We start from the raw sequence: 26,402 nt of genomic DNA, 5'->3' as shown, positions 1-26,402 counted from the left end.
AACAAATGCATAAAGGTAGCAGAAACTGAGAACTTGTTTACTGAATTGAGGTGGGTGACAGGAGTTGTTGCAGGGTATGATGTTTCATATACGTGAAACCTTATCATTAACAGCATTGTAAGTTATGGTGCATAAAATTTAAATAAAATTTAAAATAGAAATCAGCTCATATCATTAACATCCTAGATATACTTAATCATTAAAGGATTAGTGAGTATATCCATGAGGGGAGCTGAGTGGCTAGAATGAACAGAACCCCCCAAATTCAGTAGCTTAATGTACACAAGGCCAACACAAGAGTGGGGTTCAGTTGACAGATGCTTTTGATTCAGGTGATGTTTTAGGGGCCATGGGCCTCTGGTTTTTGTACCTCTTCCTTCACCTCCATCTGGTCATATATCATGTCCTATGCCTCATTGCCACCTGTGGGCCTAGGGCAGAAAGAAGAGCATAAGAGAGGCCATAAGAGGGGTCAGGGAGTTGGTGGCCCATAAATGAAAGAGCCCACTTTAATTTATATGCCATTGGCTGAAAATTAGGAGAAAAAAAACTGTGTGGTAGTGTAAGACAGCTTGGATGGTCCACCAGCTGGTTCTTAATGTAAGGTTTGGTGAGCACTGCTTTGGGGGGAAGGAGAGAGTATTCTCCAAGCCCAGACTGTAGCTAATAAACTTAAACACACATCCTTTTTTAATGCCCCAGCACAGACCCTGCTTTCTCTAATTCCCTTACTCTATCTTCCCAAGACACAGAAGCATACACCCTGTTTTAATCCCTTCTCACATCCTATCTGATTGGCTGACACAGAGTTCACACCCTACTAGTAGTCCCCTAATATAAAAATATACCTTTCCCACCTACAATAAGCTGAGTTACTCTCCCTAAGTGGCTGGCGGATGCTTCTTTGTGCATGATCTCCTAGGCCAGGATCCAGCATCATCAACAATGTCTACATCTTGAGATCTGACTTCACCAGTGTCATTTACACAGACCTAGGACCCATATATTTTTTAAGAAAATCCCAGTGACAGGGAAGAACCAATAAGTGCTATCTGACACTGAGTTTCTTCTCCTGCACTTCAGGCCCATCTTAATATTATCCTTTTCTTTTAGTGGGAAGAGAGAAGGACTTGGGGCCACATCCAGTGCTGCTTAGGGACACTGTATTTGGGTATCAAGCCAGAGTTTAAGTCAACCATAAACCTTTAATATCTCTTTAACCTTTCTATCTTCTCTCACAGCATTGAGACAATCTTACATCTTACATCATTTCTTGAGGTAGAAAGTGTTTGGGACATGAAGAATAGGACTGTAAAGACAGAATTAATTTCTGAGACAAAGGAACTCTGAAGATGCAGTTAAGATTAGAGACCTAAGTGGGTAGATGAGTCTGAATTTTCCAGGTTGGTCCAACTTACTTCAGAAGTCCCAGGAACAGAAAATCTTCTGGCTATATAAAAGAAATAGAGTGGAAGTATAATGAGAACCATCTGACAATGTCAGCTGTGATAATAGAGGACAGGGCCATGAGCCAAGCAATGCAGGTAACCTCTAGGATCAAGGAGATATTTCCTCCTGAAAATTTCCAGAGAGAAATTGTGGCTATTCTGTCCATTAAGTTTGAATGCATCTTGAACTTTGGAGCTCCAGAACTGTAGATAAATTTGATTATTTTATATTTATAGTAATAGAGAACTAATACAGGGACCTCTGTCTCTGGCCAAGAGAAAAAATAGCAGAGGGTATACATCAACTTCTATTCTCGTTCTATTCTTGGAAACCCCATTCTTATCTTGTTTTGTTTTTGTTTTGTTTTGTTTTTTAAGGTACTTACAGAGTATTGAAGGATGTTCCACACAAGTTACCAAAGATCATGCTTTTCTGAGTATTTTTTTCCAAATAAGTAGTTGCATGCACCAATTGTTCTCATCTCTGGGCTATGTGATCTTGGAGAGCTGCTCTGTAATCTTGGGCCACCATCCAATATAAAGGTTACTGTACCTTAATTGGCCAGCAAATATATTTTATTAGCGAGGTGCCATGGGTCTATACATCTACAGTGGTTCTGGTGTGCAGGTTTCAGGCAGCAGGCTGGGGACTATGGCAGCTGTGTCTAAAACACCTAGAAGCAGAGGTCTAGACCTTGAACTAGTAGGTGGGGATCAGCTGTTTGACAAATGCCATCTGCTCTCCCTCCTCTAACCCTGCTCTCATATCAGCACTGGATCACTGGAGCAAGACATCCCCATAAGACTGAAGTGGGTGCAGAGATGAGTAGAGCCAGGGCTGGGGCTAAAGCTTTATTCAATCTCTCTTGAATGGCTCAAGAGTGAGTGGATTGGATCAATTCATGGATTGACTTGGTACCTATGGCACCAAAGCTTCAAAGCTGCAAGTGCCTCTGATCCTCAGTTGAACCTAATTTGTAAAAACTGATGGACAAGAACAGAGCAACTTTGCAATGCTATTGTCATGACTCTGTGGGACAATAGATGTTAACTCAAGCACAAACGGTGTGTGTAGTACTAAACAAGATGTTCCAAATGATATTTTTGCTTTCAATTCTCATAGCTAGCATATAATATTTTTGACACATTTTATTTTATTTTATTTTTTGTTTCCTTCAAACAGAACCACATAATTTGAACCATCTTATTTTGCCTCACAAATTGAGGGGGAAATAATGGAGGGTACCAAGACCAGGCAGTCATATGAACATTAAGTAGAAATAAAAAAAATTATCAGACTTAAACACCAAATCCAAAGCCAATGACAACAGAATCGACACCCAATCTACTACATGCTAGATAGATACCTGGGGAGTAAAAGAGGGGGATATGGGATGCATGCTGGGAACTGGGGTGGAGGGAGGACAACATTGGTGGTGAAAATGTCCCTGACTCAATGTCACTATGCACCTAAAAATTACTGTGAAAGATTTGTAATCCACATTGGTCAAAATAAAAATTAAAAAATAAAAGGTCCACTCACTGCAGGACTCAGAGTCAGGGAAGATGATTCTTGGTGCAGTGCTGGGGACCCTCTGCAGTACCCTGAGTTCTGTTTGAGAGGACAGTGGAAACCTGCCAGAAGTTGGGGCCCTGCACAGCTAAGTTCTGCTCTCCCTTTGCCTCTCTCCCAGCTTCTCATAAAATCTTACCTCCTGGAGGGCTCTCCCCAGAGTCTTGGGCACTACTAAAGAAAAGCTTGTTTTCAATGAAGCAGAAAAAATTAAGGAATATTAAAAGTATAAAACTTTTCCTGGCTATTAATTTTCTTAGCAAACAAATTTTATTTCAATGAATATGCTCTAATACACTGATATGCCATTTCTGCATTAATCTGAAGGAAGGTCTAAGAGGCACAGATTAAATAATGTCAGAAAACAACATAAAAAAACTGATAATACTACTTTGATCAGAATTTTAAAAAGACAACGGCAGAAAATTGACATATAGCATCAATGTTCTTATCAAGAAAATGAAAAGATCACACAATTTTTTCTCACTAAGAATGGTTGGGTATTTTTATAATATCTATGACTTGAACAGGTAACTAGAAGATATATATATATATATATTATATTCATATCACTATCATATAATAATGCACTGCTGATTTTAGTGTTCTTTTTATTTTATAATTCTTAATTTCTTATAAAATTCAAATATGAACAAAAAGGGAATGGGTAACGATGAATGAAAACAAAAGCTCTTGGAATCTGACAACAGAATTGAGATTTTTCACAAGGTAATCTTGTGAGAACGGATTGCAGAGAGGGATGGAATGGGAACATCAACATTGTTGTACAAAAATAAATAAGTGAAGAATTATTACAGCAGGTAACTTACTTGCCTTGCATGCAGTCAACCAGGGTTTAATCCTTGGCACCACACATAATTCTCAGAACCCTGCTAGTAGTGAACCCTGAGATTAGAGTCAGGAGTAATTCTAGAAAAAAGAAATAAACATAAAAAAAGATTCAGTGAGTAAGTACTCCAATCCCGTTTCCCTGAAGACCCCACCTTATCCCTCAGGGCACTTCTGCTGAGCAGTGATAGATCTCCCAGAATCTCTGAGGCCATCTCTCAGCCTCTTCTGCACCCTCATTCAGCACAAGGTCAGAGCAAGCACTGGGGGTTTCATAAGAGTATTTCTTCATAGCAACACCCAGCAACTGCCAGACAGTGAACAGTGCCCCCTGGGTGCCTACTCAAAGTTGATAGACTTATCATTGTCTTTTGGCTGCCATAAAGGTAGAGCTAGATTTGGCATAGATAGAGGCTGAGAAGAGATGGAGACAGAGACAAGAGACTAAGGTAGAGATGGAGACAAAGAAAGGCATGCGTCAGCCTGTGAATATCTGATATTTCCAAAGAACTTTTGCTGCAGACATTGTCAGGCAGCAAGTCTTTCTTGGAGGAAAGTTGGGGTGCAGACTGAAGCTGAGATGGGTCTGAGTAGGAAGGAGAGAAGGGCAGGCTCCATGTATCTGCTTGCTCTGAAGCCCTTTGGCCAGAGGTCAAACAGGTTCACTCCCCAACACTACTTTCTCTCAAATGCAGCTGAAATAGTTGGATGTGACGCTTTGTCCAACTAGGAAGAAAGCTCCAGACAGTGTTATATGGCACAGAGAGGCATGTAACAATGTCCAACTAACAAATATGGGAGCGAACAGGTGTTTTAGATAAATATGTAGGCGATTTACAGGAAACTACCTGTTCTCCAGGTTCTCTGAATGGTTTCTTGAGGACAATGCTGGGTCTTAGCTTGGGTGTGCAAAGCACTCTGAGGTCTAGAAGGAACAGTTTTAGAAAGGAATACTCTACTGCAAACACAGCCTTTTTATGGCAACCCTGCCAGAGGCAGGTAGAGGACCTGGGCTGGCTTCTTGTGGACAGCAGTTTCCAACCCAAGCTTACTTGTGACTTTCCTTGCACTTATCTTTTCCTAGTTGGGATAATCATTATTGTAAGTTATCATATTTTCTTTCCATAGCAGAAGGTTGCCTCATGTGCCCACTTGGAAGCAGTGGCTAAAGAGAACAACGTCAGGGTCACAGCCTCTGGGGGTGCTCCCAAACAGACCTACATACTCTGAGGGCACAGAGGCCAAGGGAAAATGAACTGTACAGATGAGTGGGTGGTGCTGTTAACAAGCCAGGTATTTCCACAGAGGTTATCTGGGTGAGGAAACTGAATCCACTTCTAGGAAAGTAGAATATTGCACTCCCACCAGCCTGCTAGATATAGATGTAGGGCTGGATATATCTATTTCTTTATCTATCTATCTATCTATCTATCTATCTAACTATCTATCTATCTATCATATATCTATCAAGAGTTTGTGTGTACAGGGGTGAAGTTGACCTGGTATTGATCCCCCAACACCATATATAATCACTCAAACTATCAAGAGTGATCCCTGAGAACTGCCAGGTATGTCCCCTCAAACAGGAATAATAAATGTAGAGTTAGATGGGGTTCTGTCACAAAGGTTAGCAGGTAAGCCTCTTCCATGTCCCTACCCTAGGCTGCGTCTGGGACAGGCAGGTAGGACAAACCTTCCAGAGGGGTGGGAAGTTCTTTGGTCATGCTTTGTATGTCCCCGAGGTTCCATTTTCTGGATCACATCCCAAAAGAGACATGTGTATCCAAGGTAGATGAGTTTTATCTGTCTGCAGTTTGGTTTTGGGGTGATGAATCCAGACTCTGCACTCAGGGATCACTGCTGGCAGGACTCTGGGAACTATATTTGGTGTTAGAACTCAAACCTGGGTCAACTGCATCTGAGGCAAGCGCCCTTCCTACATGTAGTACCATTGCTCTGGGTCAAGTGTTGGTGCTTGCTTGCTCCCATCACCTTCTAGCCTTTGTCAGTTCTGTCCATTTTATTTATTTATTTATTTATTTATTTATTTATTTATTTATTTATTTATTTATTTATTTATTTATTTTTGGTTTTGAGGTCACACTGGCAATGCTCAGGGGATACTTCTGGCTCTATGCTCAGAAATCGCCCCTGGCAGGCTCGGGGGGGGACCATATGGGATGCCTGGATTCGAACCACCGTCCTTCCACATGAAAGGAAAATGCCTTACCGCTGTGCTATTTCTTCAGCCCAAGTTCTGTCCATTTTAACAGCAGCAAAAAGCACCACAATTTCCCAAGTGTTGCCAGTGGAGCAACACTGATGAAACTACCTGCTCTGACCTGGGTCTTTGCAGTCTTGGATTCCAAATGCTCTTGCTTTGCCAGGAGCTGTCATCTTCCCTGATTTTTGTCCCTTTTTCCAATTTAGATGCATGAATAAAGGACTAAAGTGATCCTCTCATCCAATCAGAGGATGCCCATTTCCAGGCATTGTGCTGCTGCCTGCTGACCTGGCAAATAGCCTCCAAACAAGGCATGTAAAACCTTCCTCTCACATGCTAAAACTCACCTGCTCGTCTGTCTAGATGGTGGCTGGTGTTCAGCAGCCACCTGTTTTGGGTCATGCCCAGCAGACTCAGGGGCTACTTCTGGGTCTGTGCTCAGACTGGCCCTTGGTGGGCAGTCTATTGATTTCCCAAAAACTCATTGTAGGCCTGGAACTTAGTCAACTGCCTGCCACTTACAGCACCATGAGATTTTACCAAGAATCTTATTTCTACCATCTAGCTGAGGAGGCCGTAGTATCCACCAGAGAAGCCAGGTAACTTGCTCAAAGTCACCAGTTGACACGTGGAGAGGCAAGGCTGGTGAGAGACAAAGTGTGAGGGTGCTGTAAGGTATCCAGCACTCTTATCACTCTTTGGTCTCTGTCATTTATGAATCCCATCTAAGTCTTTCCTCACCTTTGCTCTTGGAGATGAACCTCCCATGCGATGCTCAGGAAGATTGGGACTCATTCCCATTGTTACTTGGTTCAGATCTGACAGTACAGTACTTGTTCTGGGGATGCAGTGCCAGGCCTAGCAATGCTGATGGCCTTCTGGGCTACATCCAGCAGTACTGGTGCTGGGGTTGGGTTGGAGAATGTGGTGCTAAGATCCAACTTTGGTTCTCCTACATGTGAGTATGCAGTTGACTCCTGGTGCAACTCCCAGGCTCCGACTTCCTGGATTTTGAAGGATTTTTTCTTTTTCTTTTTCTTTAAAAAGTAACATCAACAAAAAGCTCAAACTCTAGGTTGTGGCAGTGCTTTGGCTTATTAGTGACAACACTACCTACTTTCTTTCAAAGAGTGGGGGAATTGGTGCAGTCTGAGAGAGGAACAACTCTTCTCCTTAATGACCCTCCAATCCTATTATTTTGATGAGGGTACAGTGTTTCCAAGTGATGTTTAGGAAGTAAAGAACCCCCATTGGCATTTGTCAGCCATTTGGGCTTGTGGTTCAATCCAAAAGCCTGAGGAAGACATGATTTTAGACTCTATATCTGGGGTCATCCTCCAGGAATGCTCATGGACCAGGAAATGAACCTAAGTTGGATACATTGCTGGACATGCACTTTAAATGCTCTACTATCACCCAGATCCTCCAGGCTTGGTTGTTTTTTTTATTTGTTGTTGTTGTTGTTGTTGTTATTGTTGTTTTCAGCTTTGTTTTGGGTTACTGAGTCTGGATGTCCTGGATCTGGGATCAAACCCAGACTGATCACATGCAAGGCAAGCACCCTACCCACTGTACTATCCCTCTAGCCTACCTCCAAGCATTTTAAACTCCTATGGGAGACCTTGGTTGAGATGTGAACTTTTTTTTTTTCCTGTTTTGGGCCATGCCTGGCATTGCTTAGGGATTACTCCTGGCTCTGTGCTCAGAAATTGCTGCTGGCAGGCAAGGGGAACCATATGGGATGCCAGGATTTGAACCACCATCTGTCCTGTATTGGCTGCATGCAAGCCTTACCACTGTGCTATCTCTCCAACTCTGAGATGCAGATATTTTTTTTAACAAGCCAACAGAGTAACAAAGTCAAGTCAATATTGTATGAACTATGACTGAGTGAAAATGCACTTGGAAGCAAAAATCCTTGGTGATGGGTGTGCTGAAACCATCACTCTCCTTCCTTTCAGTTTGCTTAACAAACAGACATATCACTAAATCACTCTTTGAAAAGCTTGTAGTTTAGGGACTGAGGACATAATAACTCAAAGATCTGAAGCTTGTTGCTGGCATAGAAGCATCTGAATTTGATTCTCAGTACTGAACAGTCCCTCAAGCACTGATGGGCCTGGACAGCATGCACCTGGGTCTGAGTGTTGATCTTTAAGGCCCACATTTCCAGACCAGGAAGTACTGCTGTGGATGACCCCAGGCATACCAAATTTATATAGTCTGACTGTATTTGAAGATTGGACAACATCTTTAGAATCATCCAAGATAAATTTCTTTTTTGGGTGGTTGGGGGACTACACTCTGTGATGCTCAGGGGTTACTCCTGGTTATGCACTCAGAAATCACTCCTGACTTGGGGGACCATATGGGATGCCAGGGGATCGAACTGCAGTCCGACCTGTGGTTTGCAGGCAAAGCAGATGCCTTACTGCTTGTGCCACTGTTCCGACCCTGGTAAATTTCTTATTTTAAGCTTAAGAACAAATAGGCTTTTTAGTAACAGGTGGACTAAAACTCCACTTTCCAGATGAGCAGGACACATAAGTGGTGAGACTGGGGTCTACGAGGTGGACTGAGGGGATTGTAGAAGACAGATCATGGCTGTTGATTAAGGGAGAAGTCTGGCATTGAGATTCTCTGAGTATGGGGCAGAGACCACCCTGCTCACAGGCGCTGTAATTTATGTATATCTTATGTAGGGTGAAGTCTGATCTTTGGGGCTCAGTTTCTCAGTTACAGAGCCCAGTCAGTCCAGCTCCTACATCTGTGTTCATTCACAAACACAAGGTGGCCTTAATTCAGAGTTTCTTCTATCCAGATCTGCCAGGATCTAGAAATCCCAACCAAGGTGCACAGCATGTTTTTAGCTGCTTCTGTTTTTGCATATCAAACTTGCCAGATGGGTCCTAAAATTTGGAGATCAATGTTTCTACTTAGAACTTGTTAAGATTTCTGGTTCTTCCCCCCTCCCTGCAAGCTGCCACAAATCCAAAGGTTTGCATATAACTGAGGCTATTAATGAGCTCTGCAGTCTGCATGGCCCTCTCTGGGAGGGGAATTATGGAGGAAACCCCTGATGGCCTGGAGAGCGCCTTCATGACTTGGGATTCCTTGCTTTCCATTTAGGAACATTCTCTTATTATATTAGAGCCTTTTTTTTTTTTTTTTTTTTTTTTTTACAAAGGGCGCTAGCACAGTGCTTCAGCCACCTCACTAAACTCTTGTGGAAGATCATCTCAGGTTGGCTTTTGTCGTGTGGCTTCCATCTGCAGCACAGTTCTAATGGCCTATGAGTTGACTGGGTTTTCATGTGGGCCAGTACCTAGTCTAGTGCCTGTTACATCATAACTTCTCATGGAAGCGAGTACCTTCCCATTCAATGTGTTCAGGTCAACACACATGGTTAAAATGATCTCTCCTGACCAGAGAGCTGCTCTTGGGTCTGAGGCCATGTAGAACATGTGGAACTGGGTTCAGTTCCCAGTATCACATGGTCCCCTGAACATTGATGTGGCCCCCAAACAAACAAACTAAAACTAGTCTCTCCCAAAGTGCTTTATGCAGGACGTCCTGGCTCATTCCTGGCTCCGAAACAAAATAAAACAAAGCCAAAAAATCTGTTCCCAACCTATTAATGTGGCTTTGCTAATGTTTACTCTGGTCTTATCATTATAGGAAGCAAAAATCGCAAAGATACTATTGAACTATTGTACATAATTCTAAACGATAACGTAAAAAATGTTATATATTTTGGGAGACACACCTGACAGAGATCGGTGGGCCATTCAGAATCAGGGATCAAATCCAGCCCCCACCCCACATGCAAAGCACGATCTGTCTACTAAGCTACAGCCCCATGATTCCAATTTTTATGAACCTTTCTATGTTAAAAATTAGTAAGTAAATTTAAAAATGCTCAACAAAACATACTCTAAAAATGACAACATTTTCCAAAGGGGAGAAATAACTTGAATGAAACTGCAGTAATGAAACTACCCACTTTGGTGTCTGCTGCTTTGGGTCCTGAGTCGTCTGCAGCTGGCTTCCTTTTTTTAGGGCCTAAGGAATTAAATGGATCAAGGAGAAAGCTTGAATCCCAGCATTCGGAGCTTCTGGCTTTGGGAAGAAGAGACAGCAAAAAAAAAAAAAAAAAAAAAATATCCAGCGTCCAATTTTGGCTTCTTCTAAGAAAATGCATCTAGAGATGTGGGTGGGCGCAGAATTGGCGAACTCGGCGGGTTCGAATTTTCCCTGGGAGATTAAAAAAAAAAAAAAACCACGCAGCTCATTAATGCCCGACCTGGCTTCCCCCCACCACCCCAAGTAACGGAATCCACGTCTCCAGGCCAGATTTTCCCTCTAGCCATTCCCGGCCACGCAAAGGCGAGCTGTGAGCGCACAGAAAGGGATGTCTTCATCGCTAACCGGGGATGGAACCAGCCCGCCCGCTCCTAGAGCGCTGAGAACCCAAAGGGTCCCTCCAGCGCCAGCAGCAGCCAACATGACTTGACTGTCCCCCCCCCCCCCCCATTCCGCGGTCTCCACTCTCCGGAGCCCCCACCCTTTCCGGGTGCGCGCGCACGAGCTGGCGAGCCGGGGAAGCTGTGCGCCCGGCAGCCTGCGGGCGGCGGCGGCCGACAGGCTCGCGGGCAGAGAGGGGTGGCTAGGGGCGGCGGAGGAGGAGCTGGCGCAGCAGCCGGTCCCCTCGGGCCGCACCCCGCCCTGCGCCGCCACCTGCGCGTTCCCTCCCCAGGATCTCCAGCCCCCGGGGCCGGCGGGGGCTGTGGGTGTCGCATCAGCAGAGTCACCGCGTCGGGCAGTTTGGAGACCCAAGCGTTTGGCTCCTGGGGAGGCGCGGGACGAGCCGGGCGCAGGGTGCGCCGGCGCGCGTCCCTCCCCGTGGCTCTCCCCGCGACGTTTGGGGCGGGGAGGTAGAGAGACAACTGCTGGGACTTTGGAGGTCCGACTCCTCCTCTGGGCCGGCCTCCCCCCCACTCACACCCCCGCGGGGGAACCAGGTCAGTGCTCCCCGCAGGCCCCGAGGCTCACTCCCTGCGTGCTGTCGGGACTTGGAACGTGTTGGGGAGCCCGCGGTGGTGCTGTGCGCGCTGGTGAGTTTGGCACGGGGTGGGGTGTCCCCCTCTTGGCCGAGGGGCGGGCCAAACGACGCACTCTGCTCCCTTCGGCTGCCCGTTAGGGCTGCCTCCCCCTTCACCCCCACTTTGGGAGTAATTGTGACTTCAGCGTGACTGCGGGAGCCGCGAGGATGCGGGCGCTGGGCACCAGCTCCCCGAGTGATGGAGCGGGTCGGTGAGCGGAACAAAGGCGCCCGCCCCCGGGACACGGCCCTGGGCTGAACGACCGCGGGCCGCGCGCGTGTCGCGACGACCGCCCGCCCACCAGGGTGGTGGCTATACGGCCCGCTGTGGCGCGCGGGGCGACTGTCAAACCCATAGCCGGGCACCTGCGCGCAGCTCCCGCTGCAGCAACCACCGGGGCGACCTGCCTGCTCGCCCCGCGGGGTCTCAGAGGTCCGTTGCACCCAAAGCCCAGCCGGCGGCGGTCCAAGATCCAACAAGCAGCGAGCCACTGGCCAAAGCAGAGACCCTCAGCCTCAGCCTTTCGCCTACAAGCCCAGGCGCCTGGAGGAACATCACTCCTGGACAGAGGAATACTTGTGCAGACCGAGGGCACCGCTGGTGGCGATCTCTTGCTCCGTGGACCGTCCCTTCCTCCGTCCGTCCTCCTCGCTATCTCAGGGCGCCCGCGAATCGCGGTCGTCGGGAGAGTGAGGCTCGCTTGCACTGTCCCCCGGCTGCCCCGCATCTCGCAGGAGCCCGAGGGGCGCAGGGTCCGGGGCTGGGGCCGGCCGGGCGTGTTTAATGGCTTCATTGCGAAGAGTCAAAGTGCTGCTGGTGTTGAACTTGATTGCGGTGGCCGGCTTCGTGATCTTCCTGGCCAAGTGCCGGCCCATCGCCGTGCGCAGCGGAGACACCTTCCACGAGATTCGGCCGCGCGCCGAGCCGGCCAACCTCAGCGCGCACAGCGCCAGCCCCATCCAGGATGCGGTGCTGAAGCGCCTCTCGCTGCTGGAGGACATCGTCTACAGGCAACTGAATGGTACGGTTTTGGGGGTGAGAGGGGAGGGAGGAAGCTCTGGGGGTCCTGTGCGCTGTGCCCGGGGAGCTACCCCTCCTGGTTCCAGCGTGCTCTCTCTTGCTTCAGACATGGGGCTGGTGCTGATGGAAATAACTCTGGCTGTTTTCCTGTGCCCCAGCAGTTAAGTTTGCTCTAATCCTGGCAGTCATAGTCGTTGTGCGCAGGAGGCATTGCCTGGCAACTCCAGCTCAAGTGTAGTCGTGGGACCAAATGGGACTAGAGGGAAGCAGAGTGGGAGCAGGTAGCTGTTACAGGTTGGGTTTTGGTGGGGACGTTGGCAGCTGTCTGTGACGGCAGGAATGGGGTCTGGAGCCTCTGGGAGGAGGTTGAATGAGCTTTGAGGCGGCTGCCCAGGAGTAATGAGATCCTCCCCTCACCGCTGCATGCCTGGAGCTGCTATTAAAATATACGCAGGGTTTCCAGCCAGGTGTTGCCTAGGGCAGTTAAAAGTTCAGCATGGACTGGTGAAGCAGTTTCTCAGTCTGGAGTCTGGCTAGGGGTGCCAGTGACGATGTCCTTAGTGCTTCAGGAGAGGGGACTTTAATGTGATCTGGGCGCATAGCTGAGTGAGTAAGATGGGAACCGGACATAGTATGGTTTTTGGAGCAGTTCCATGTTGGACACCTCCCTTCTGATTGCCTTATTCATGTGGCCTATAGTTCCAAAGCATATAAGTAATCATGCACATAGAATAGTGTTCTGTGGGATTCTTGCAGCAAGAACATTACACGTGCGTAGTTTCACCACAATCAACAAGTCAGTGGAGTAAACCTATCTGGGAAGGTGGCCTGAGCTGTCCGGTGGCCTGCAGCTGTGCATGGTGGGCTCAACTCCTGTAACCATAGAACCTATGCTCTAGAACAGCCTTTCTTCCCTTAGAACACTCCAAAGGAGTCAGAGCTGAAAATCATATAGGGGGTCACTGGACGGAAATAGGGTTTGAAGGTGCCTATTGGATAAAAGTGCACCTCTTTTCTGAACTTTTTTCTTTGACCCACCTGTCCTACCAGGGGTTTCCCCTAGACTTATGCCGTGCTTCCCTCACTCCCTAGTTAGGCCTCCTTAGAATATCCTTGAGGAACACAGGAGGTAATGTGGGATTTGGCTGAGAAACCCTGGTCTAGAAACTCAAGAGAGTGCAGCTGGTTGAATGAGCTTTGCTACTCGTACATGACTGACATCTTGAACCCTGCCAAGAGTTAATCCCAGAACTAAGAGTAAGCCCTGAGCACTGCCAGGTATGACTTCTTTTTTGTTTTTGTTTTTGTTTTATGTTTTTTGGGCCACACCCAGTGACACTCAGGGGTTACTTCTGGCTATGCACTTAGAACTCCCCCCTGGCTTGGGAAACCATATGGGACGCCAAGGGATCGAACCTTCGTCAGTTCTAGGTTAGCATGTGTAAGGCAAATGCCCTACCACCTGTGCCACTGCTCTGGCTCCTCTGGCAAGAGTGAGGAAAGAGAGAGAGACAGAGACACTGAAAGACAGAGACAGAGAGACAGAGATGCTGGTCTAGAGTGCTTATACTTCCTGTGCCTTCATAAAGTCAGGGCTGATGACAGACTATGCAGAGCTTCTAGACCAGGGCCCCTTCTTTAAGAGCGGGCTCAGCTCAGTTCTCGAGCTGATGAACTGGGATGTTGGCTGAAAGAAGAAGGACACTAGCGAGACTAGTCACCTGGGTTCTTGTGGATGTGGCTGGGTTTCTCTCCTCTCCCCTCAGGACACCTTGGTCTTCTCACTCAATAGGTGCACAGGGATGCACAGACCTGGCTTGGCAGAAGCTATACCTGGGACCTTTTGACAGTGTGGCCATGGGGTTCTAAAGGAGCACTTCTCCCACCCCAAGTGTTGCACCCTAGCTGATTACCCCCAAAGGATGAGGGCCTTCTCAGAGCCGATCCCCATTTCCCCTGCACCCTCAGTGTCAGGAGTGCTTAGGCACATGTGAGTTTAGTGAGAAAAATGGCTGGAAAAGAATGCTCCACGTGGGAGAGAATGACTTTTCTCGAGTCATAGAACCTTCTGTACTGCTCCCAGGGGCGCTAGTGCTCTTCCTGACAGACCCCAGAAATCTGTGAAGAGCCAAGAACCCAACCTGAGCTAGTCAATTCCAGAATGGGGTTCTCTGTCCCCCAGAGTGCTGCTATCCTTGGCAGATGCCAAAGTCTTCTGGAACCTGTGAGAACAGATTTGTAGGCTTGACCTAGAGTTCGGGATATGGTTTTCTGGGGGCATGGAGCTGCTGGGAAGGACCCACAGACTTCCAGGAATGGCCTTGGGAGAAGCAGGGCACTTGATACAGGGGCTCAGACCAGTCTTCTCCCTTGTACCTTCTTGTCATAAAAGTGAGTTCCTGGGACTGAGGGCCATGCTGGTGCTTGGTGCTAACTGGGCGGGACAGGGGCTGGGGGTGTGGCCTCACACTGCTGTCAGAAGGCAGGTATAGGGAGACTTTGCCTGTAGCAGTCAGGAATGCAAGTTGCAAGTCTACATATGTTCTGGTCCCAGCTGCCAAGTGTGGTTTGTAATGACATGGGCAGCAGGTAGGAGTGTGGAGAGGGTGAGAAGCACTGACCTTTGTTCACCCCTACTAGCTTTTGCAAGTGCTTGTTTGGAGAAAGTGGGTCCCACTTACTGGCCTCATTAGGAGAGAGTGGCAGAGGGCAGGGCCTGAATGTTCCCAAACCTCATATACTACTTTTCCTCATGCTGATGGCTTCCCTGAGATGTGCTGAGGGGTCTCCCTGGGTTGGCGAGTGAGAGGTAACCCAGACTTACTCACTTTATTCAACCCTGGTCCACCTGCTTTGTGAAGAGTAGTTGGAGAGATTTTATGTTTTGAATCTGCTGAAAAGGTGGAGATGAACTGGTATGCCTCCTGCATTCTCATGCCTCTCCACTTACCCACCAATTATAAATAAAAATTGAAAGTTTATTGAAACACTGTGATTTACAAACTTGTTCATTATATGGTCATTTCAGGTTTTCAATATTCCAGCACGAATCCCACCACCAGCGTGACCTTTTCTCCACCAAAGTTCCAAGTTATTCCCCTTTAGCAGGCACAAAACAACTTGCTTTATATTGCTTGTTCAACATATATCTCATAATGGTGTTATAAATATTGTTTGCTGAGCTGTTAGGTGCTATTTGAGCCTTCTGTACTATTGTTTTTGCTAATTGAGCTCAGTGGGCTTTGACATTTCCCCATCTAATTCTCTGTGCTCTTACCAGACTGTCAGTACTGTAAACATTGGAGATGTCGTGTGACCACATACATGGTCATGTGTTCCCATAGCTATTTGACTAGGAGAACGAGGCACCATGGTGTTTGGACCTACCAGATTCTGCACCATGTGGAACATCGACAGCTTTTCTCCAGAATTGTTCATGGACTGGGGCATTTAAGTTTGAGCAGAATCAAGTGCGGGTGGGTCAGATACTGGGGCTACCAGTTCTGGCCTGGTGTCAGCTTGTCTCTCTCATGTCTCTGCCTTGCTCTTCCTCCCCGCAGGCCCACCTGGTGGAGCCCAGTCAGGTGCAGTGGGACTTGAACCCAGGACCCTGCCTCTGGTCTTTCAGCACTAAATTTCTGCAGATGGTGGCATTGCGGACCCTGAAGCTTGCAGTGATTCCCCTATCTTGAGGAGTCCAGGTCACTGTAGGACTGATAGTCACCTTGGTCACACGAGCTGCCTGGCAGGAGCACCTTATAGCTTCCATAGAATTACTATCCCCAAGTTTTTGCCCCAGACTTTAAGTATGTGGGCTGCTGTAGTGTATGTGCTTTGCTTCTTTTCTACATTCATTCTATCCTAAGTGGCTTGGCTCTGGATCAGGACCTGGGAAGGGGCTTGCACCAAGCATGTGATTTGAGCTCTTCCTGCTTCAGGTGGCTATGGAGTGGCTCTTAGTTAGCACTTAGGGCTGTACACTGGAGCCCAGATCTGACTGGGGCATTTGTAAGAATTGGGTCTGAAGTGATAGTACAATGGGCAGGGCATTTGCCTTGTACTTTTCCAATCTGGGTTTGATCCCTGGCATCTCATATAGTCCCTGAGTCTGCCAGGAGCGATTTCTGAGCACTGCCAGATATGGCCCAAAAACCAAAAAAAAAGAAAAACGGTACATTTTTAACTTTTAAATATGACCTCCATGCTTCTCAACATGTGCTTTCATGCCTTACATATAACTGTTACAGTTGCACAATTGGTTCTTCTATCTGGTTGGCCACTAATTTCAAAGGACACAGTAGGAGTTAGAGAGGGTCCAAAATTAACAGTTCAAAATGGGTTAATGGATGTGGCTGGTATAGAATTAATTAAATTATAAGAGTCCTAGAAGGTTGGATGATGGTGGATAGATTGTGGTGAGGCCTTTCTCAACCAGGCCAAAGCCTGCAGCTTCTTTGGCCTGGTGGGTCTGAGGGTTCAGGATAACGATGAAGAAATGTCCTACAAGCAGTCAGTAGAAGTCAGGAGACATGAAGCTTTATTACAAGGTTCTTACTACTATATGTGTATCTTACATGGCTTCTAAGCTAACCTTTTAAGCAGCTTCCATCAGCTGCCCTGCATCTATCCTATCTCTGCCCTTTTCATCCAGTCTCCTTCTCCTGCAGCTTCTTGCTCAATCTCTTGCTGAATTACTCTATCCTTCACTTCTCCCCCAGGGCTTAATGACCAACCTCAGACCTTGCCCACCTATGGGCTGGTCTAACCATCAGGTAAGATTAGCATTTAGCTTTGGGGAGGGATAACAGCTTGGGAGATAGAAAGACTTTGCTGGTCAGGCTGCCTGAGAGGAAGCTCTATCTTCACCATCATTCTTGTGCCATCTTGTCTCCACCTTGTGCCTGTGCCACTCCACCACTGTCCTGCCACTTCTTGGTCTGGATGAAGGAGCTTAGAGGGAAGGCAGCTGTCCACATTAGGGACTGAATTTTAAGGCTTTCTTTAATGTGTGGTTTTATAGCATGGAGGGTGCGCGCACGCACACACACGCACACACATGCACATGCACACACACACACACAATTGGCTTGATGTTTCTGTAGAAAGTTTAGCCAGGTGTAAGCCTAAATACTGCTGAGAATGTCCCATTCACCATCCCCATCTTCTTAAAAAAAAAAAAAAAAGCAAATTTAAAGTAGCTATACAAAATTAAATAATGCTTGTTCAACTCCCTTAGAACATTATGGCTTGTCCCAGCATTAGGCAAGTGAAACCAGGGGCACAAATTCCTTAGAATTCTTGTGACTTCTGGGTAGAAATGACCTTCTGAGAAAGTGACTTGTATCTCTTTTTAGACCTGAGAAACAGGTTCGATGTGACTAGCTGAGATGACATGCCAGAGAAGTGCAAAACTAGGGTTCCTGAGTTCCTGGCAATGTTCCCCGGCCACAGTCTTCTGTAGGGTGTGTGTGTGTGGAGGGGGGGGGGGAATCATGCTTTATTTATCTGATGCAGGCCCCATCTCTGGCTTGTGGCTCATTCCTGCTGTGGCACTGTGTAGTGGACCCTGTGTTCCCCCCACCCCCAGCTTCATCTCGTGCTCAGGGTAATGCTGCCATAAGCGGAAATGTGATCGATTCAGGTTAGAATCCAAATTTAGATTTCAGGAGGATATAAAGGAGAAGCAGAGTTGCTTGAAGAAATTGAAAAATGGTGGGAATGAAAAGAAATCAAAGTTACCCAGTTAAAGTTCTGCCTCAGCCATGCAAGCAGCCGAGGCTGGAAGTGGAGCTGCAGAAAAGCCAGCACTTTCCTTGTCTCCTGGGCAGGGCACCCCATCTGGTACCCAGGACATATTCTTAGGTTTGTGGGGCATAAGAGTTAGTGAGTGAGGACTGGTATTGTGAACGGTCTCAGATACCAGAGGTGGCTGAGGCTATGCCCAGTGTCCTGCCTGGTTGTATGTCACATATCAGGGTAGCACTGGTATTTCCTATGGGTGGGGTGAACCAGAGAGCAAGGGCATGTGGCCATATTATAACCTCTAATCAGAGGGGATCCGTAGTACCATGGGGATGAGACTTGCTTTGCACACAGCAGACCTAGGTTCTATATCTAGCATCCCACATGGTCACCTGAGCTAGCCAAGAGCGATCCCTAAACTCAGAGGCAAAATTAAGTGCCAGGCAATGCTGAGTGTGTCCCACAAATAAACAAAACACAACCTCTTATTGTTCCAATAAAGAGGTAGCTGAGCATTGGAAATCTCTTGGTCACAGCAGCCTTCAGCGGGGTTAGAGGCGGGTACCAAGATTCCCTCCTGTCAGCTCAGAGAAGTCTCTGGTCCAGTGGGAGAAGCACTCCCCCCCATCCCTGGTACAGCCTTGGCTGCATGCTCATTGGTGCTGGCCAGGCATGCAGGTACCAGCCAGTGGGCAGCTGTGCCTGCCCTTCTCAGGGAGACATAGTCAGTGACATTCTCAAGGCAGAAATCCAACCCCCTGACCTTTGCTGTTGCCAAATCAGGATTGTCCTTTGTGGACAGGCTGGTAGACAGAGCTGGGGAAATGGGGAAGCCCTCAAATGGAGACAGGTGCCTCTGAGATTGCCTGCTGCACCAGAACAGTGAGCCTGGGGGGAAAGGCTGTGAGATACTATTGGCTTCTGTCACTCTCACCAGCACAGGCATGGGGAGACTTAGGGTGATTCTCTTCTGCTGGGAAAGGGTCATGGTCAGCCAGAAGCCATGAGGCCTGACACAAGGCTTAGATTGAAGAACCTGGTTCTGCCTGCAATCCAGCAGTCTCTTGCTTCTGAGAACAGCCTGGTTTGGGATACTGAGCGAATGCTTCTGGAATTTTCTGGAATGGATGTATCAGCAGCTTTGTGGCTGAGTGCAGTAGTTATGCTCTGAGAAGAAAAGAGGCTCATTTTGTTCAGCTTTCAAGGACCCTTAGAGTTCACATGTGTTCCCTTCTTCCAAGTGCCCACTTCCTTCTCTTTCCTTCTTCCACCTCTTCTGTGTGTTTAAATTGACAATTTTAAAGAGCAATTCCAAGGTCCAGAGAAGAACTGGCTGCTGCTGTGTGTGCTCAGGGATGATTTAAGAGCTTCCTTCTTGGGAAGATGTCTTGGGAAGACGCTCTCACCCTGACATTGAGATCCAGCTGGGAAGCTGCTCCAGATGCCCCAGAGAAGCCCAGAATGTCAGGAGTGGCAGAATCAAGGGAACTGAGAAATAACTCACAGACACTGGATGGAGTCTTTTGACCATTGGAGCCCAACACTCTGGGGACAGCTGTGTGGGACCTCAGTAGCTCAATGCTGGGAGAACCATCTGGATTCCAGTCCCAGAAAGTTGGAAATTTCCTCTGGGAAGGCAGGGAACCCTCAGCGAGGGAATCATCCCATGGTGACAGAGGGACTGGCATTGGGGTTCACTGTGAGGGTTACAATTCAGCTGTGGGTGGCTCATGGGCCTGAGATCTTGACTCTCTCCTTCAGTGTTACAGACGTTCCTGTTATAGACCCTCCTTTGCCAAATCCTGAGGCCTAAGGAAATGGCCCCAGTGTGCCTGCCGCTTGCTGCTGACTTCATTGGAAGCTCACCACCTACCTCTTTCCCACAACTCCCCCCACCCCTTCATCTCCCCCATCTGCTCAGTTTTTGGAAACTCCAGCCTTGCATTTTTACCTGGATTAGCACCTTCAGGAATTCTCCTGTAGGCTCTGCCTCAGTCCTCACCTCTGTGGCTCTGTGGCCTCTGTGTTGGCTAGTGACCGCCTAGTTCTTTATTGGCAATTTCTGAAGAAAGGTCCCATGAGTGCTCCTGCTCTGCCATCATAGCAGGCCCTTAGCTTGCCAGCACCTGGTGGGAGATATTCCTTGCTGTCCCCCCATCTCTTGAGACAAAGAGAAAAGGTGGGCTGTGGAAAGTCTCTGGGAGCCTGGTTAAGGGGTGGGGTGGGGAAGCAGTCATTCTGTCCCAACCCCATCCCTGCTCCCAGTGTCTTTGTAAGCTCAAAGCTAGCTCACTCCAGCTGCCAGTGTAGGCACGAATGCCCAGGCCGTGAAGCTGGATAGTAAGGCTCCATGGTCCTGCCTTTTAGCACTCCCAGGTGTGTTCTTGTTCCTTCTGGGCTCAACTGAGGTGCGTGGCTCAGTGAGGTAGGAACTTTCTTCTCAGAGCAGATGAACCCCAGAAGTTCCAGGTTTCAGATCTGCAGGGCTGCCTCAGATCCATGGGGCAGGAGCCCTGAAGAAGCAAGTCAGTTGCCCCTTTTAGCAGGAGGCTCCCAGCCTGCCTCCCTTCTTGATGCCCCAACAGTTTTCACACTGTACGATCTGTCAGCTGCAAGGCCTCTGTCTCTGCAGCTTCAGGCTGCCTTGATGCGTGGACAGCAATCGGCTTAGCCACTGATAGAGAAGTTTCCCCTTTTAATGATGTCCCTGTCGTTGCTAACTGCCTCACTCAGCCCTGCCATGCATGAGTAATAACCGCTGCCATCATTACAGCGCCTAATCCAACCCCCTCCTTTCCATGAGCTTGCTGACAGTTAATAGGGAGTGAGGTTCCACACCAGCCCCTCACATCCTTGCTAGCACACAATGGCTAATTGTGTGATTCCTGTGTGCCGAGGGGTTTCTGTGGTCACGCGTGGTGTGCTGGAGCTTAGCTGCTTCTGTAAAGAAGATCTGAATTCAGGCTCAGGACAATAGACTGGGCTTGTGTTGTTTTTTTTCAGGGACTGAACTTTATCACTTGTCTAGAGACTTGACTTAGATAGAGTGATTTCACTCTGCTGTGAATGACACTCTAGTCAGAGCGCTTTTCCTCGCCAGCACTCCAGAAACCAGCCCCCCCATTCCTGAGCCCTTCCCTGGACTCATTGTCCCTTCTTATCTCTTCTTTTTTTTAGCTTTTGGGTCACACTCGGAGGTGCTCGGGTTACTCCTGGCTCTGTGCTCATAAGTTTCTTCTGGCAGACTCAGGGGACTATAAAGGATGCTGGGATTTGAACTGGGGACCGTTGTGTTGGCTGCATGTAAGGCCGATATCTTACCACTGTATTATCCTTCTGGCCTTCCTTCATCCCTTCTGATAGATGCTTATACTATTTTCCTTGAGTTTACTTTTTTACTAGCCCCTTTTCATCTCTGTCTTGCTTTGTAATTGTGGACTTGATTAGACCTAATCATTTGCAAAATTTTATTCATTGAGAAAAATCCCTCTCCAAGTCACTTTGGAATTATTTCATTAACAAGTAACTTGTTTTCTCTTACCATGTCAAGAGTAGTGGTTAAATAATATCTGTTCAGCTTCATCTTAACTCATGCCATCTTAACTCATTCTACTCTGGCAGTTCTCAGGGTCCAGCACTGTTTAGTGCTTAGTGTTCAGGAGTTGCCCATGGCTGTACTCCAGGGACCAGATATGGTGCTGGGGATTTGAATCAGGGTCACAGTGATGTAGCCACATGTAAAGCAAATGCCTTAACCTCTGTAATATCTCTTAGACCTTTCCTTTTACCTTTCCTTCAAGATGACTGCTAATGTAGTCACAATCATTGCATCTTTGTACAACAAGGGTGAAAGTAATTTATGACTGGTCACATCCACTTCTGCTTTTTAAATTGAAGTATAACTGACATATAACATTATATTAATTTCAGATGTGCAATATTTTTTTTTGTTTGTTTTTTGGGCCACACCCGGCTTTGCTCAGAGGTTACTCCTGGCTGTCTGCTCAGAAATAGCTCCTGGCAGGCACGGGGGACCATATGGGACACCAGGATTCGAACCAACCACCTCTGGTCCTGGATCGGCTGCTTGCAAGGCAAACGCCGCTGTGCTACCTCTCCGGGCCCCAGATGTGCAATATAAAGATTTGAAATTTACATATGTTACAAAATGATCATCATAGCAAGTCTATTTGCTTCCATCACTTTGCCTTGCTATAGTTTTTATTATTTTCTTTAAATTTTTTTGGTGCCATACACAGCCTTACTCAGGACTTACTCCTAGTTCTGAGCTTAGGATCACTTCTGGCAGGGCTTGGGCCACCATATGGGGTAATGAGAATCAAACCTGGGTTTGCCATATACAGGGTAAGCAACCTACCTGCTGTACTATCATTTCATTGCCTATGTTTTCTTCCTGTACTAAGAACTTTTAAAGCTTCTTTTCTTTTCTTTTTTTTTCATTTTAGGATGTTTATTTTTTTTAAATATAATTTTTATTTTGATCATCATGGCTTACATATTGTTGACAATATTATTTTAGGTACATATTTACATAAAATCAAGGGGGATTCCCATCACCAGATTGTCTTCCCTATACCTCCATTTTTGTCCTCCCTCCCATTTCCTCTTCCCTCACCCCCAGGGCGGCTAGGATATGTGGTCCCCTCTGTATCTGACCTACTACTTAGTAGTCTTGCACCTGTTTGATCTTGATGCCTCCCTTATTTCCCCCTCTAACTGGAGGCAGGACTAGCCAGTTCAAGATGCATGGTTTTGTTTGAAAAAGAGAAAAGTAATAAGCTGGGGTAAGAGTCTAATACGCCGAAAATGGGCGGAATCCTTCTAGGGGCTCTCATCAATGCTTTGAGAGATGAAGGAGATAAAGAAGGTGAAACACTCCACCAGTACCAAAAGAAGTGTCAAATATCCAGTGAGGATTCCAGCTATATCGATTAGCACCACAAACAAACAAACAAACACACAAAAACAAAACAAAGAAAAACAGACAAACAAAAACAAAAACAAAAAGAAATAAACAAAAACAAATCAAAACAAAAAACGCCATGGTCTTGAAATAAGAAACATGGCATAGCACATAAAGAAAGAAAAGAAAGGAAGAGAAAAAAATAAGTATAACTGGGGACAACAATTTCAATAATCACACCCAAACAGAGAAATCTACCAAAGATAGATAGGTAAATAAAAATAATAATAATAATAAATGAAGATAAAAAATAATATATAAAAAAATAACCGAGGTTTTGTGCTTTTTGTATTTTTGTTTTTTCCCTCCTGCCCTGGCACAGTAAATATTGGGGTCATTCGAAGAGGAATTCACTTGGCCTAAGAACTATGGGGTTTCTCCATCCTTGGAGTATATTGTCATGGGATCAACTATAGACTCTGTTCAGGATCATTTACTCTCCCAGTGGTGCTTTTGTGGTGTGTGGAAGACTTCTGCCCTGTCCTGGGTGATACAGTCAGACCTCTGTGTCTAGAGGTCTCAGTATCTGCACGTATCCTGAGGTGGGACTTATGATGAAGTCAGTCTTTGTGGTTCTAGAGGTTCTGTTCCCTCAGTGTCATTTTAATCCATCTTCTGTGGTTGGAGATCTTGGTCTTTGTGTTGAACCTAGGATGGCACCTAGGATAGCGTCTTTCTTTGTGCTTCCAGAAGCCCCATTCCGTTACAATTGTCTCTGCCAGACCTTTGGAACTGGGGATCATAATTATTGTGCAGGTCATAGTTCAAACCCTAAACTAGGGCTTTTTTATTGGTCCCAAGATATATACAGTCTGGTCATGGTTCTAGCAGCCAGTCATCTATAAATCGCGATCTTGGCTTTTGGACCTATCAAAGGGTGACAAGTCTTCTGGTTTTGTCTTGTCGTTGGCTGGTAAGGTAGGCTAATCTGCTCTAAGGTCAAGTTGTTCACATTTTCCTCGTTGTCAGGATATCATGTTAGAGCTGGCCCTTGTTGGTGACCCCACAGTATTAAGGCTGTCTCGGCTGGGATTTGTTTCTTGCAGCTGTTGTGAAGAACTGTGCTGTTTCTATGTCTGGGATCCAGGGTTCAAGGCTGGATGAATGGTATCTAGTCACCTGAGGTCTATAAAGCTTATTTTCTTAACCTCTTACAAATAATAGTATGATAAGATTAACTATAGTTACCGGGTGTCATGTAAAATTCTCAGAACTTATTTATCTTATAACTGAAAGCTTGTACCTTTGACCTCTTACCACATTCCATCATCTTTTCCCTTCCCAGACCCAATCTTGGGTGACTACTGGTTTATTTTCTCACAAGTTAAATTTTTCTATATTCCACACACATGGTCTTTTGATATTTGTTACTCATATAGTTTTATCAGAATAGAAAATCTTTTCCAGAATTGTACCAGGAAATCTCTCATAAATGATTCAGAAAAGTCTCCTGACCAATCTTCAAGAGAGTAGCTGCTTTTCCAAGAAGGTAACTATGATGGAAACAAAGAGAAAAGAAGGCATAGCAGTGGCATGGGGAATCTACAATGTCAGCTGCCCACTTAATGCCCCATAAACATTATTGACTAACATTAAAGTGAAGCAGTACACTTTGCTAAATAGAAATGCAATTAACGAGAATACTCAAATATTTTGGCAATTCTGGTTAACTTGGATTTGAAGACATTCTAAGGTTGAAAAAAATGTATTTTGAACACATATCACATATCACATATTTTGTTAGTGTTAAGATGTACATTTGAGGACTAGGGTACTTGGACCACACCCAGCTGTGCCTAGTTAGGACATACTCCTGGCTCTGAGCTCAGAACTCATTCCTGGTATTGCTCAAGAGACCATATGTAGTGCCAGGATTGAACCACAATTTGCAATATGCAAGGCAATCACCTAAATTCCTATACTATCCAGCCCACTAAGATGCATATTTTTATAGCTCTGAAATACAGATTTATTTTTCTGATCAGTGACATGTCAGTTTAATTGGTAGCATATTTTCTCCTTATGGGTACACAGAGATGGTATTTCTTATGGTTGAAGGTATCTTAGATTCTATGCAATACAAAAAAATGGTACATACATGCATAGGCTATAATTTACCTTATGTGGTATTTTTATTGAGCCTCTAATACTTAAGGCCATACCAAACTACTTGTATTTTTATATCAACTTAGACATGAAACAAATAAATAAGTTGTCCAGTGACACTGCTGTGTAATTAACCATTACAATTAAAAAATTGTAAAGTTAAGTCCCTGACATTAAACTTATGATTGCCAAGGTATCCATTTCATAAACATCTCAATCATATTTCCAGATACCCAATAGATAAAGAGCCCATGGAACCCCCATCTTTAAAAGCCCTGGGTAACCTTGATGCCTGGCTGCCCAATGATGTGGCTGCTTCCATGCATTAATTTCTACTGTTCTGTCTTTAAGGAGCTCAATCTTCACTTCCCTTCCTCATCAAATAAAGGCAGAACTTTAATTCTTTATGTTTTCTCTCTCTTCCACAGACCTAACTGTGACCCTAGATATGTCATGTAATGCCCAGAGCTTGTGAGTAACTTTAAAATGGAATTTAAATTATTGAATGTGAAGATCTAATAGGCTAATCAAATTATTCATGGATGAAGCAGCATCTCCTCCAGCTAGAGAGACATTTGCAGGGGGAATACAGGATGGGAGGATTTTTATAGAAAAGAGGGTAGGACATCTGCAAGAGAAAAATGAAAATTCATTGGAGGAAAATAGAATTTAGGTGAGGACAATTTCTTATTGACTGAGCTACAGCATTTCCATTGGCTGAACTTGTTGCTGGACCAAAGGCAACTTTTCCTTCCTCCTGTAGGAATGTAATCTTGCTCTTCCTGCTAGAATAACATCTCATTTCTCATTTGGAGAAATTGTTGATTAATGATAAAAGAGTGTGAGCGCTTAATTTATAGATCTTACCAATTACAATTCTACTTGAAATTTCCTTGATTAATTTTTGTAATAATTTGTAATAAACCTTTTTTTTTTTTTCAAAGCTCCCTGTTGCCCACCAGTGACTTGAAATGTTAGCAAGTGCCACTGGGTTTATTAAGATAAGATACTTTCTACATTCAGGGATGTGGGTAGGAGCATTTCAAGAAGAGTGTGGGTCTAGCTGAGTGCCTAGTCATTCCTAGTCCATTGCCTCTCATGGATAGGCTAAGATTGAAGCTGATGCCTCAGTAGCTGCCTTTTTTTGGGTATCTTGTGTGATGCAGGCACTCCTGATTCCTGGTCCTCATCAGACTGGTGGTTAGTTCAGGGATGGCAGAGGGACTGGAGGGGGGTGGAGTGACAGCTTGGAGGCACTGAACCGTGCTTCCCTCAGCGTTAGCAGTTACTAGTGTGTAAAGTTGTAAAGCTGTTAATTCTAGGGCTCTAAATTATGCTGTGTGAGCTTTAAATC

General features: G+C 46.0%; 1 protein-coding gene across 1 annotated transcript in view; it reads left to right on the top strand.

Annotated features, from left to right (window-relative positions):
• The first annotated feature begins 11,852 nt into the window (after positions 1-11,852).
• GALNT17 (polypeptide N-acetylgalactosaminyltransferase 17) overlaps positions 11,853-26,402 on the top strand; it is a 421,732-nt gene continuing 407,182 nt past the window's right edge. The window contains exon 1 of the mRNA XM_049789513.1: positions 11,853-12,217. Within this exon, the coding sequence (XP_049645470.1) occupies positions 11,980-12,217 (238 nt within the window). The 5' untranslated portion in view covers positions 11,853-11,979. The remainder of the gene's footprint in view (positions 12,218-26,402) is intronic.

This window comes from Suncus etruscus, chromosome 15, assembly GCF_024139225.1.
Source record: "Suncus etruscus isolate mSunEtr1 chromosome 15, mSunEtr1.pri.cur, whole genome shotgun sequence".
Taxonomy (NCBI): domain Eukaryota; kingdom Metazoa; phylum Chordata; class Mammalia; order Eulipotyphla; family Soricidae; genus Suncus; species Suncus etruscus.
This window is presented reverse-complemented; position numbering and strand designations above follow the sequence as displayed.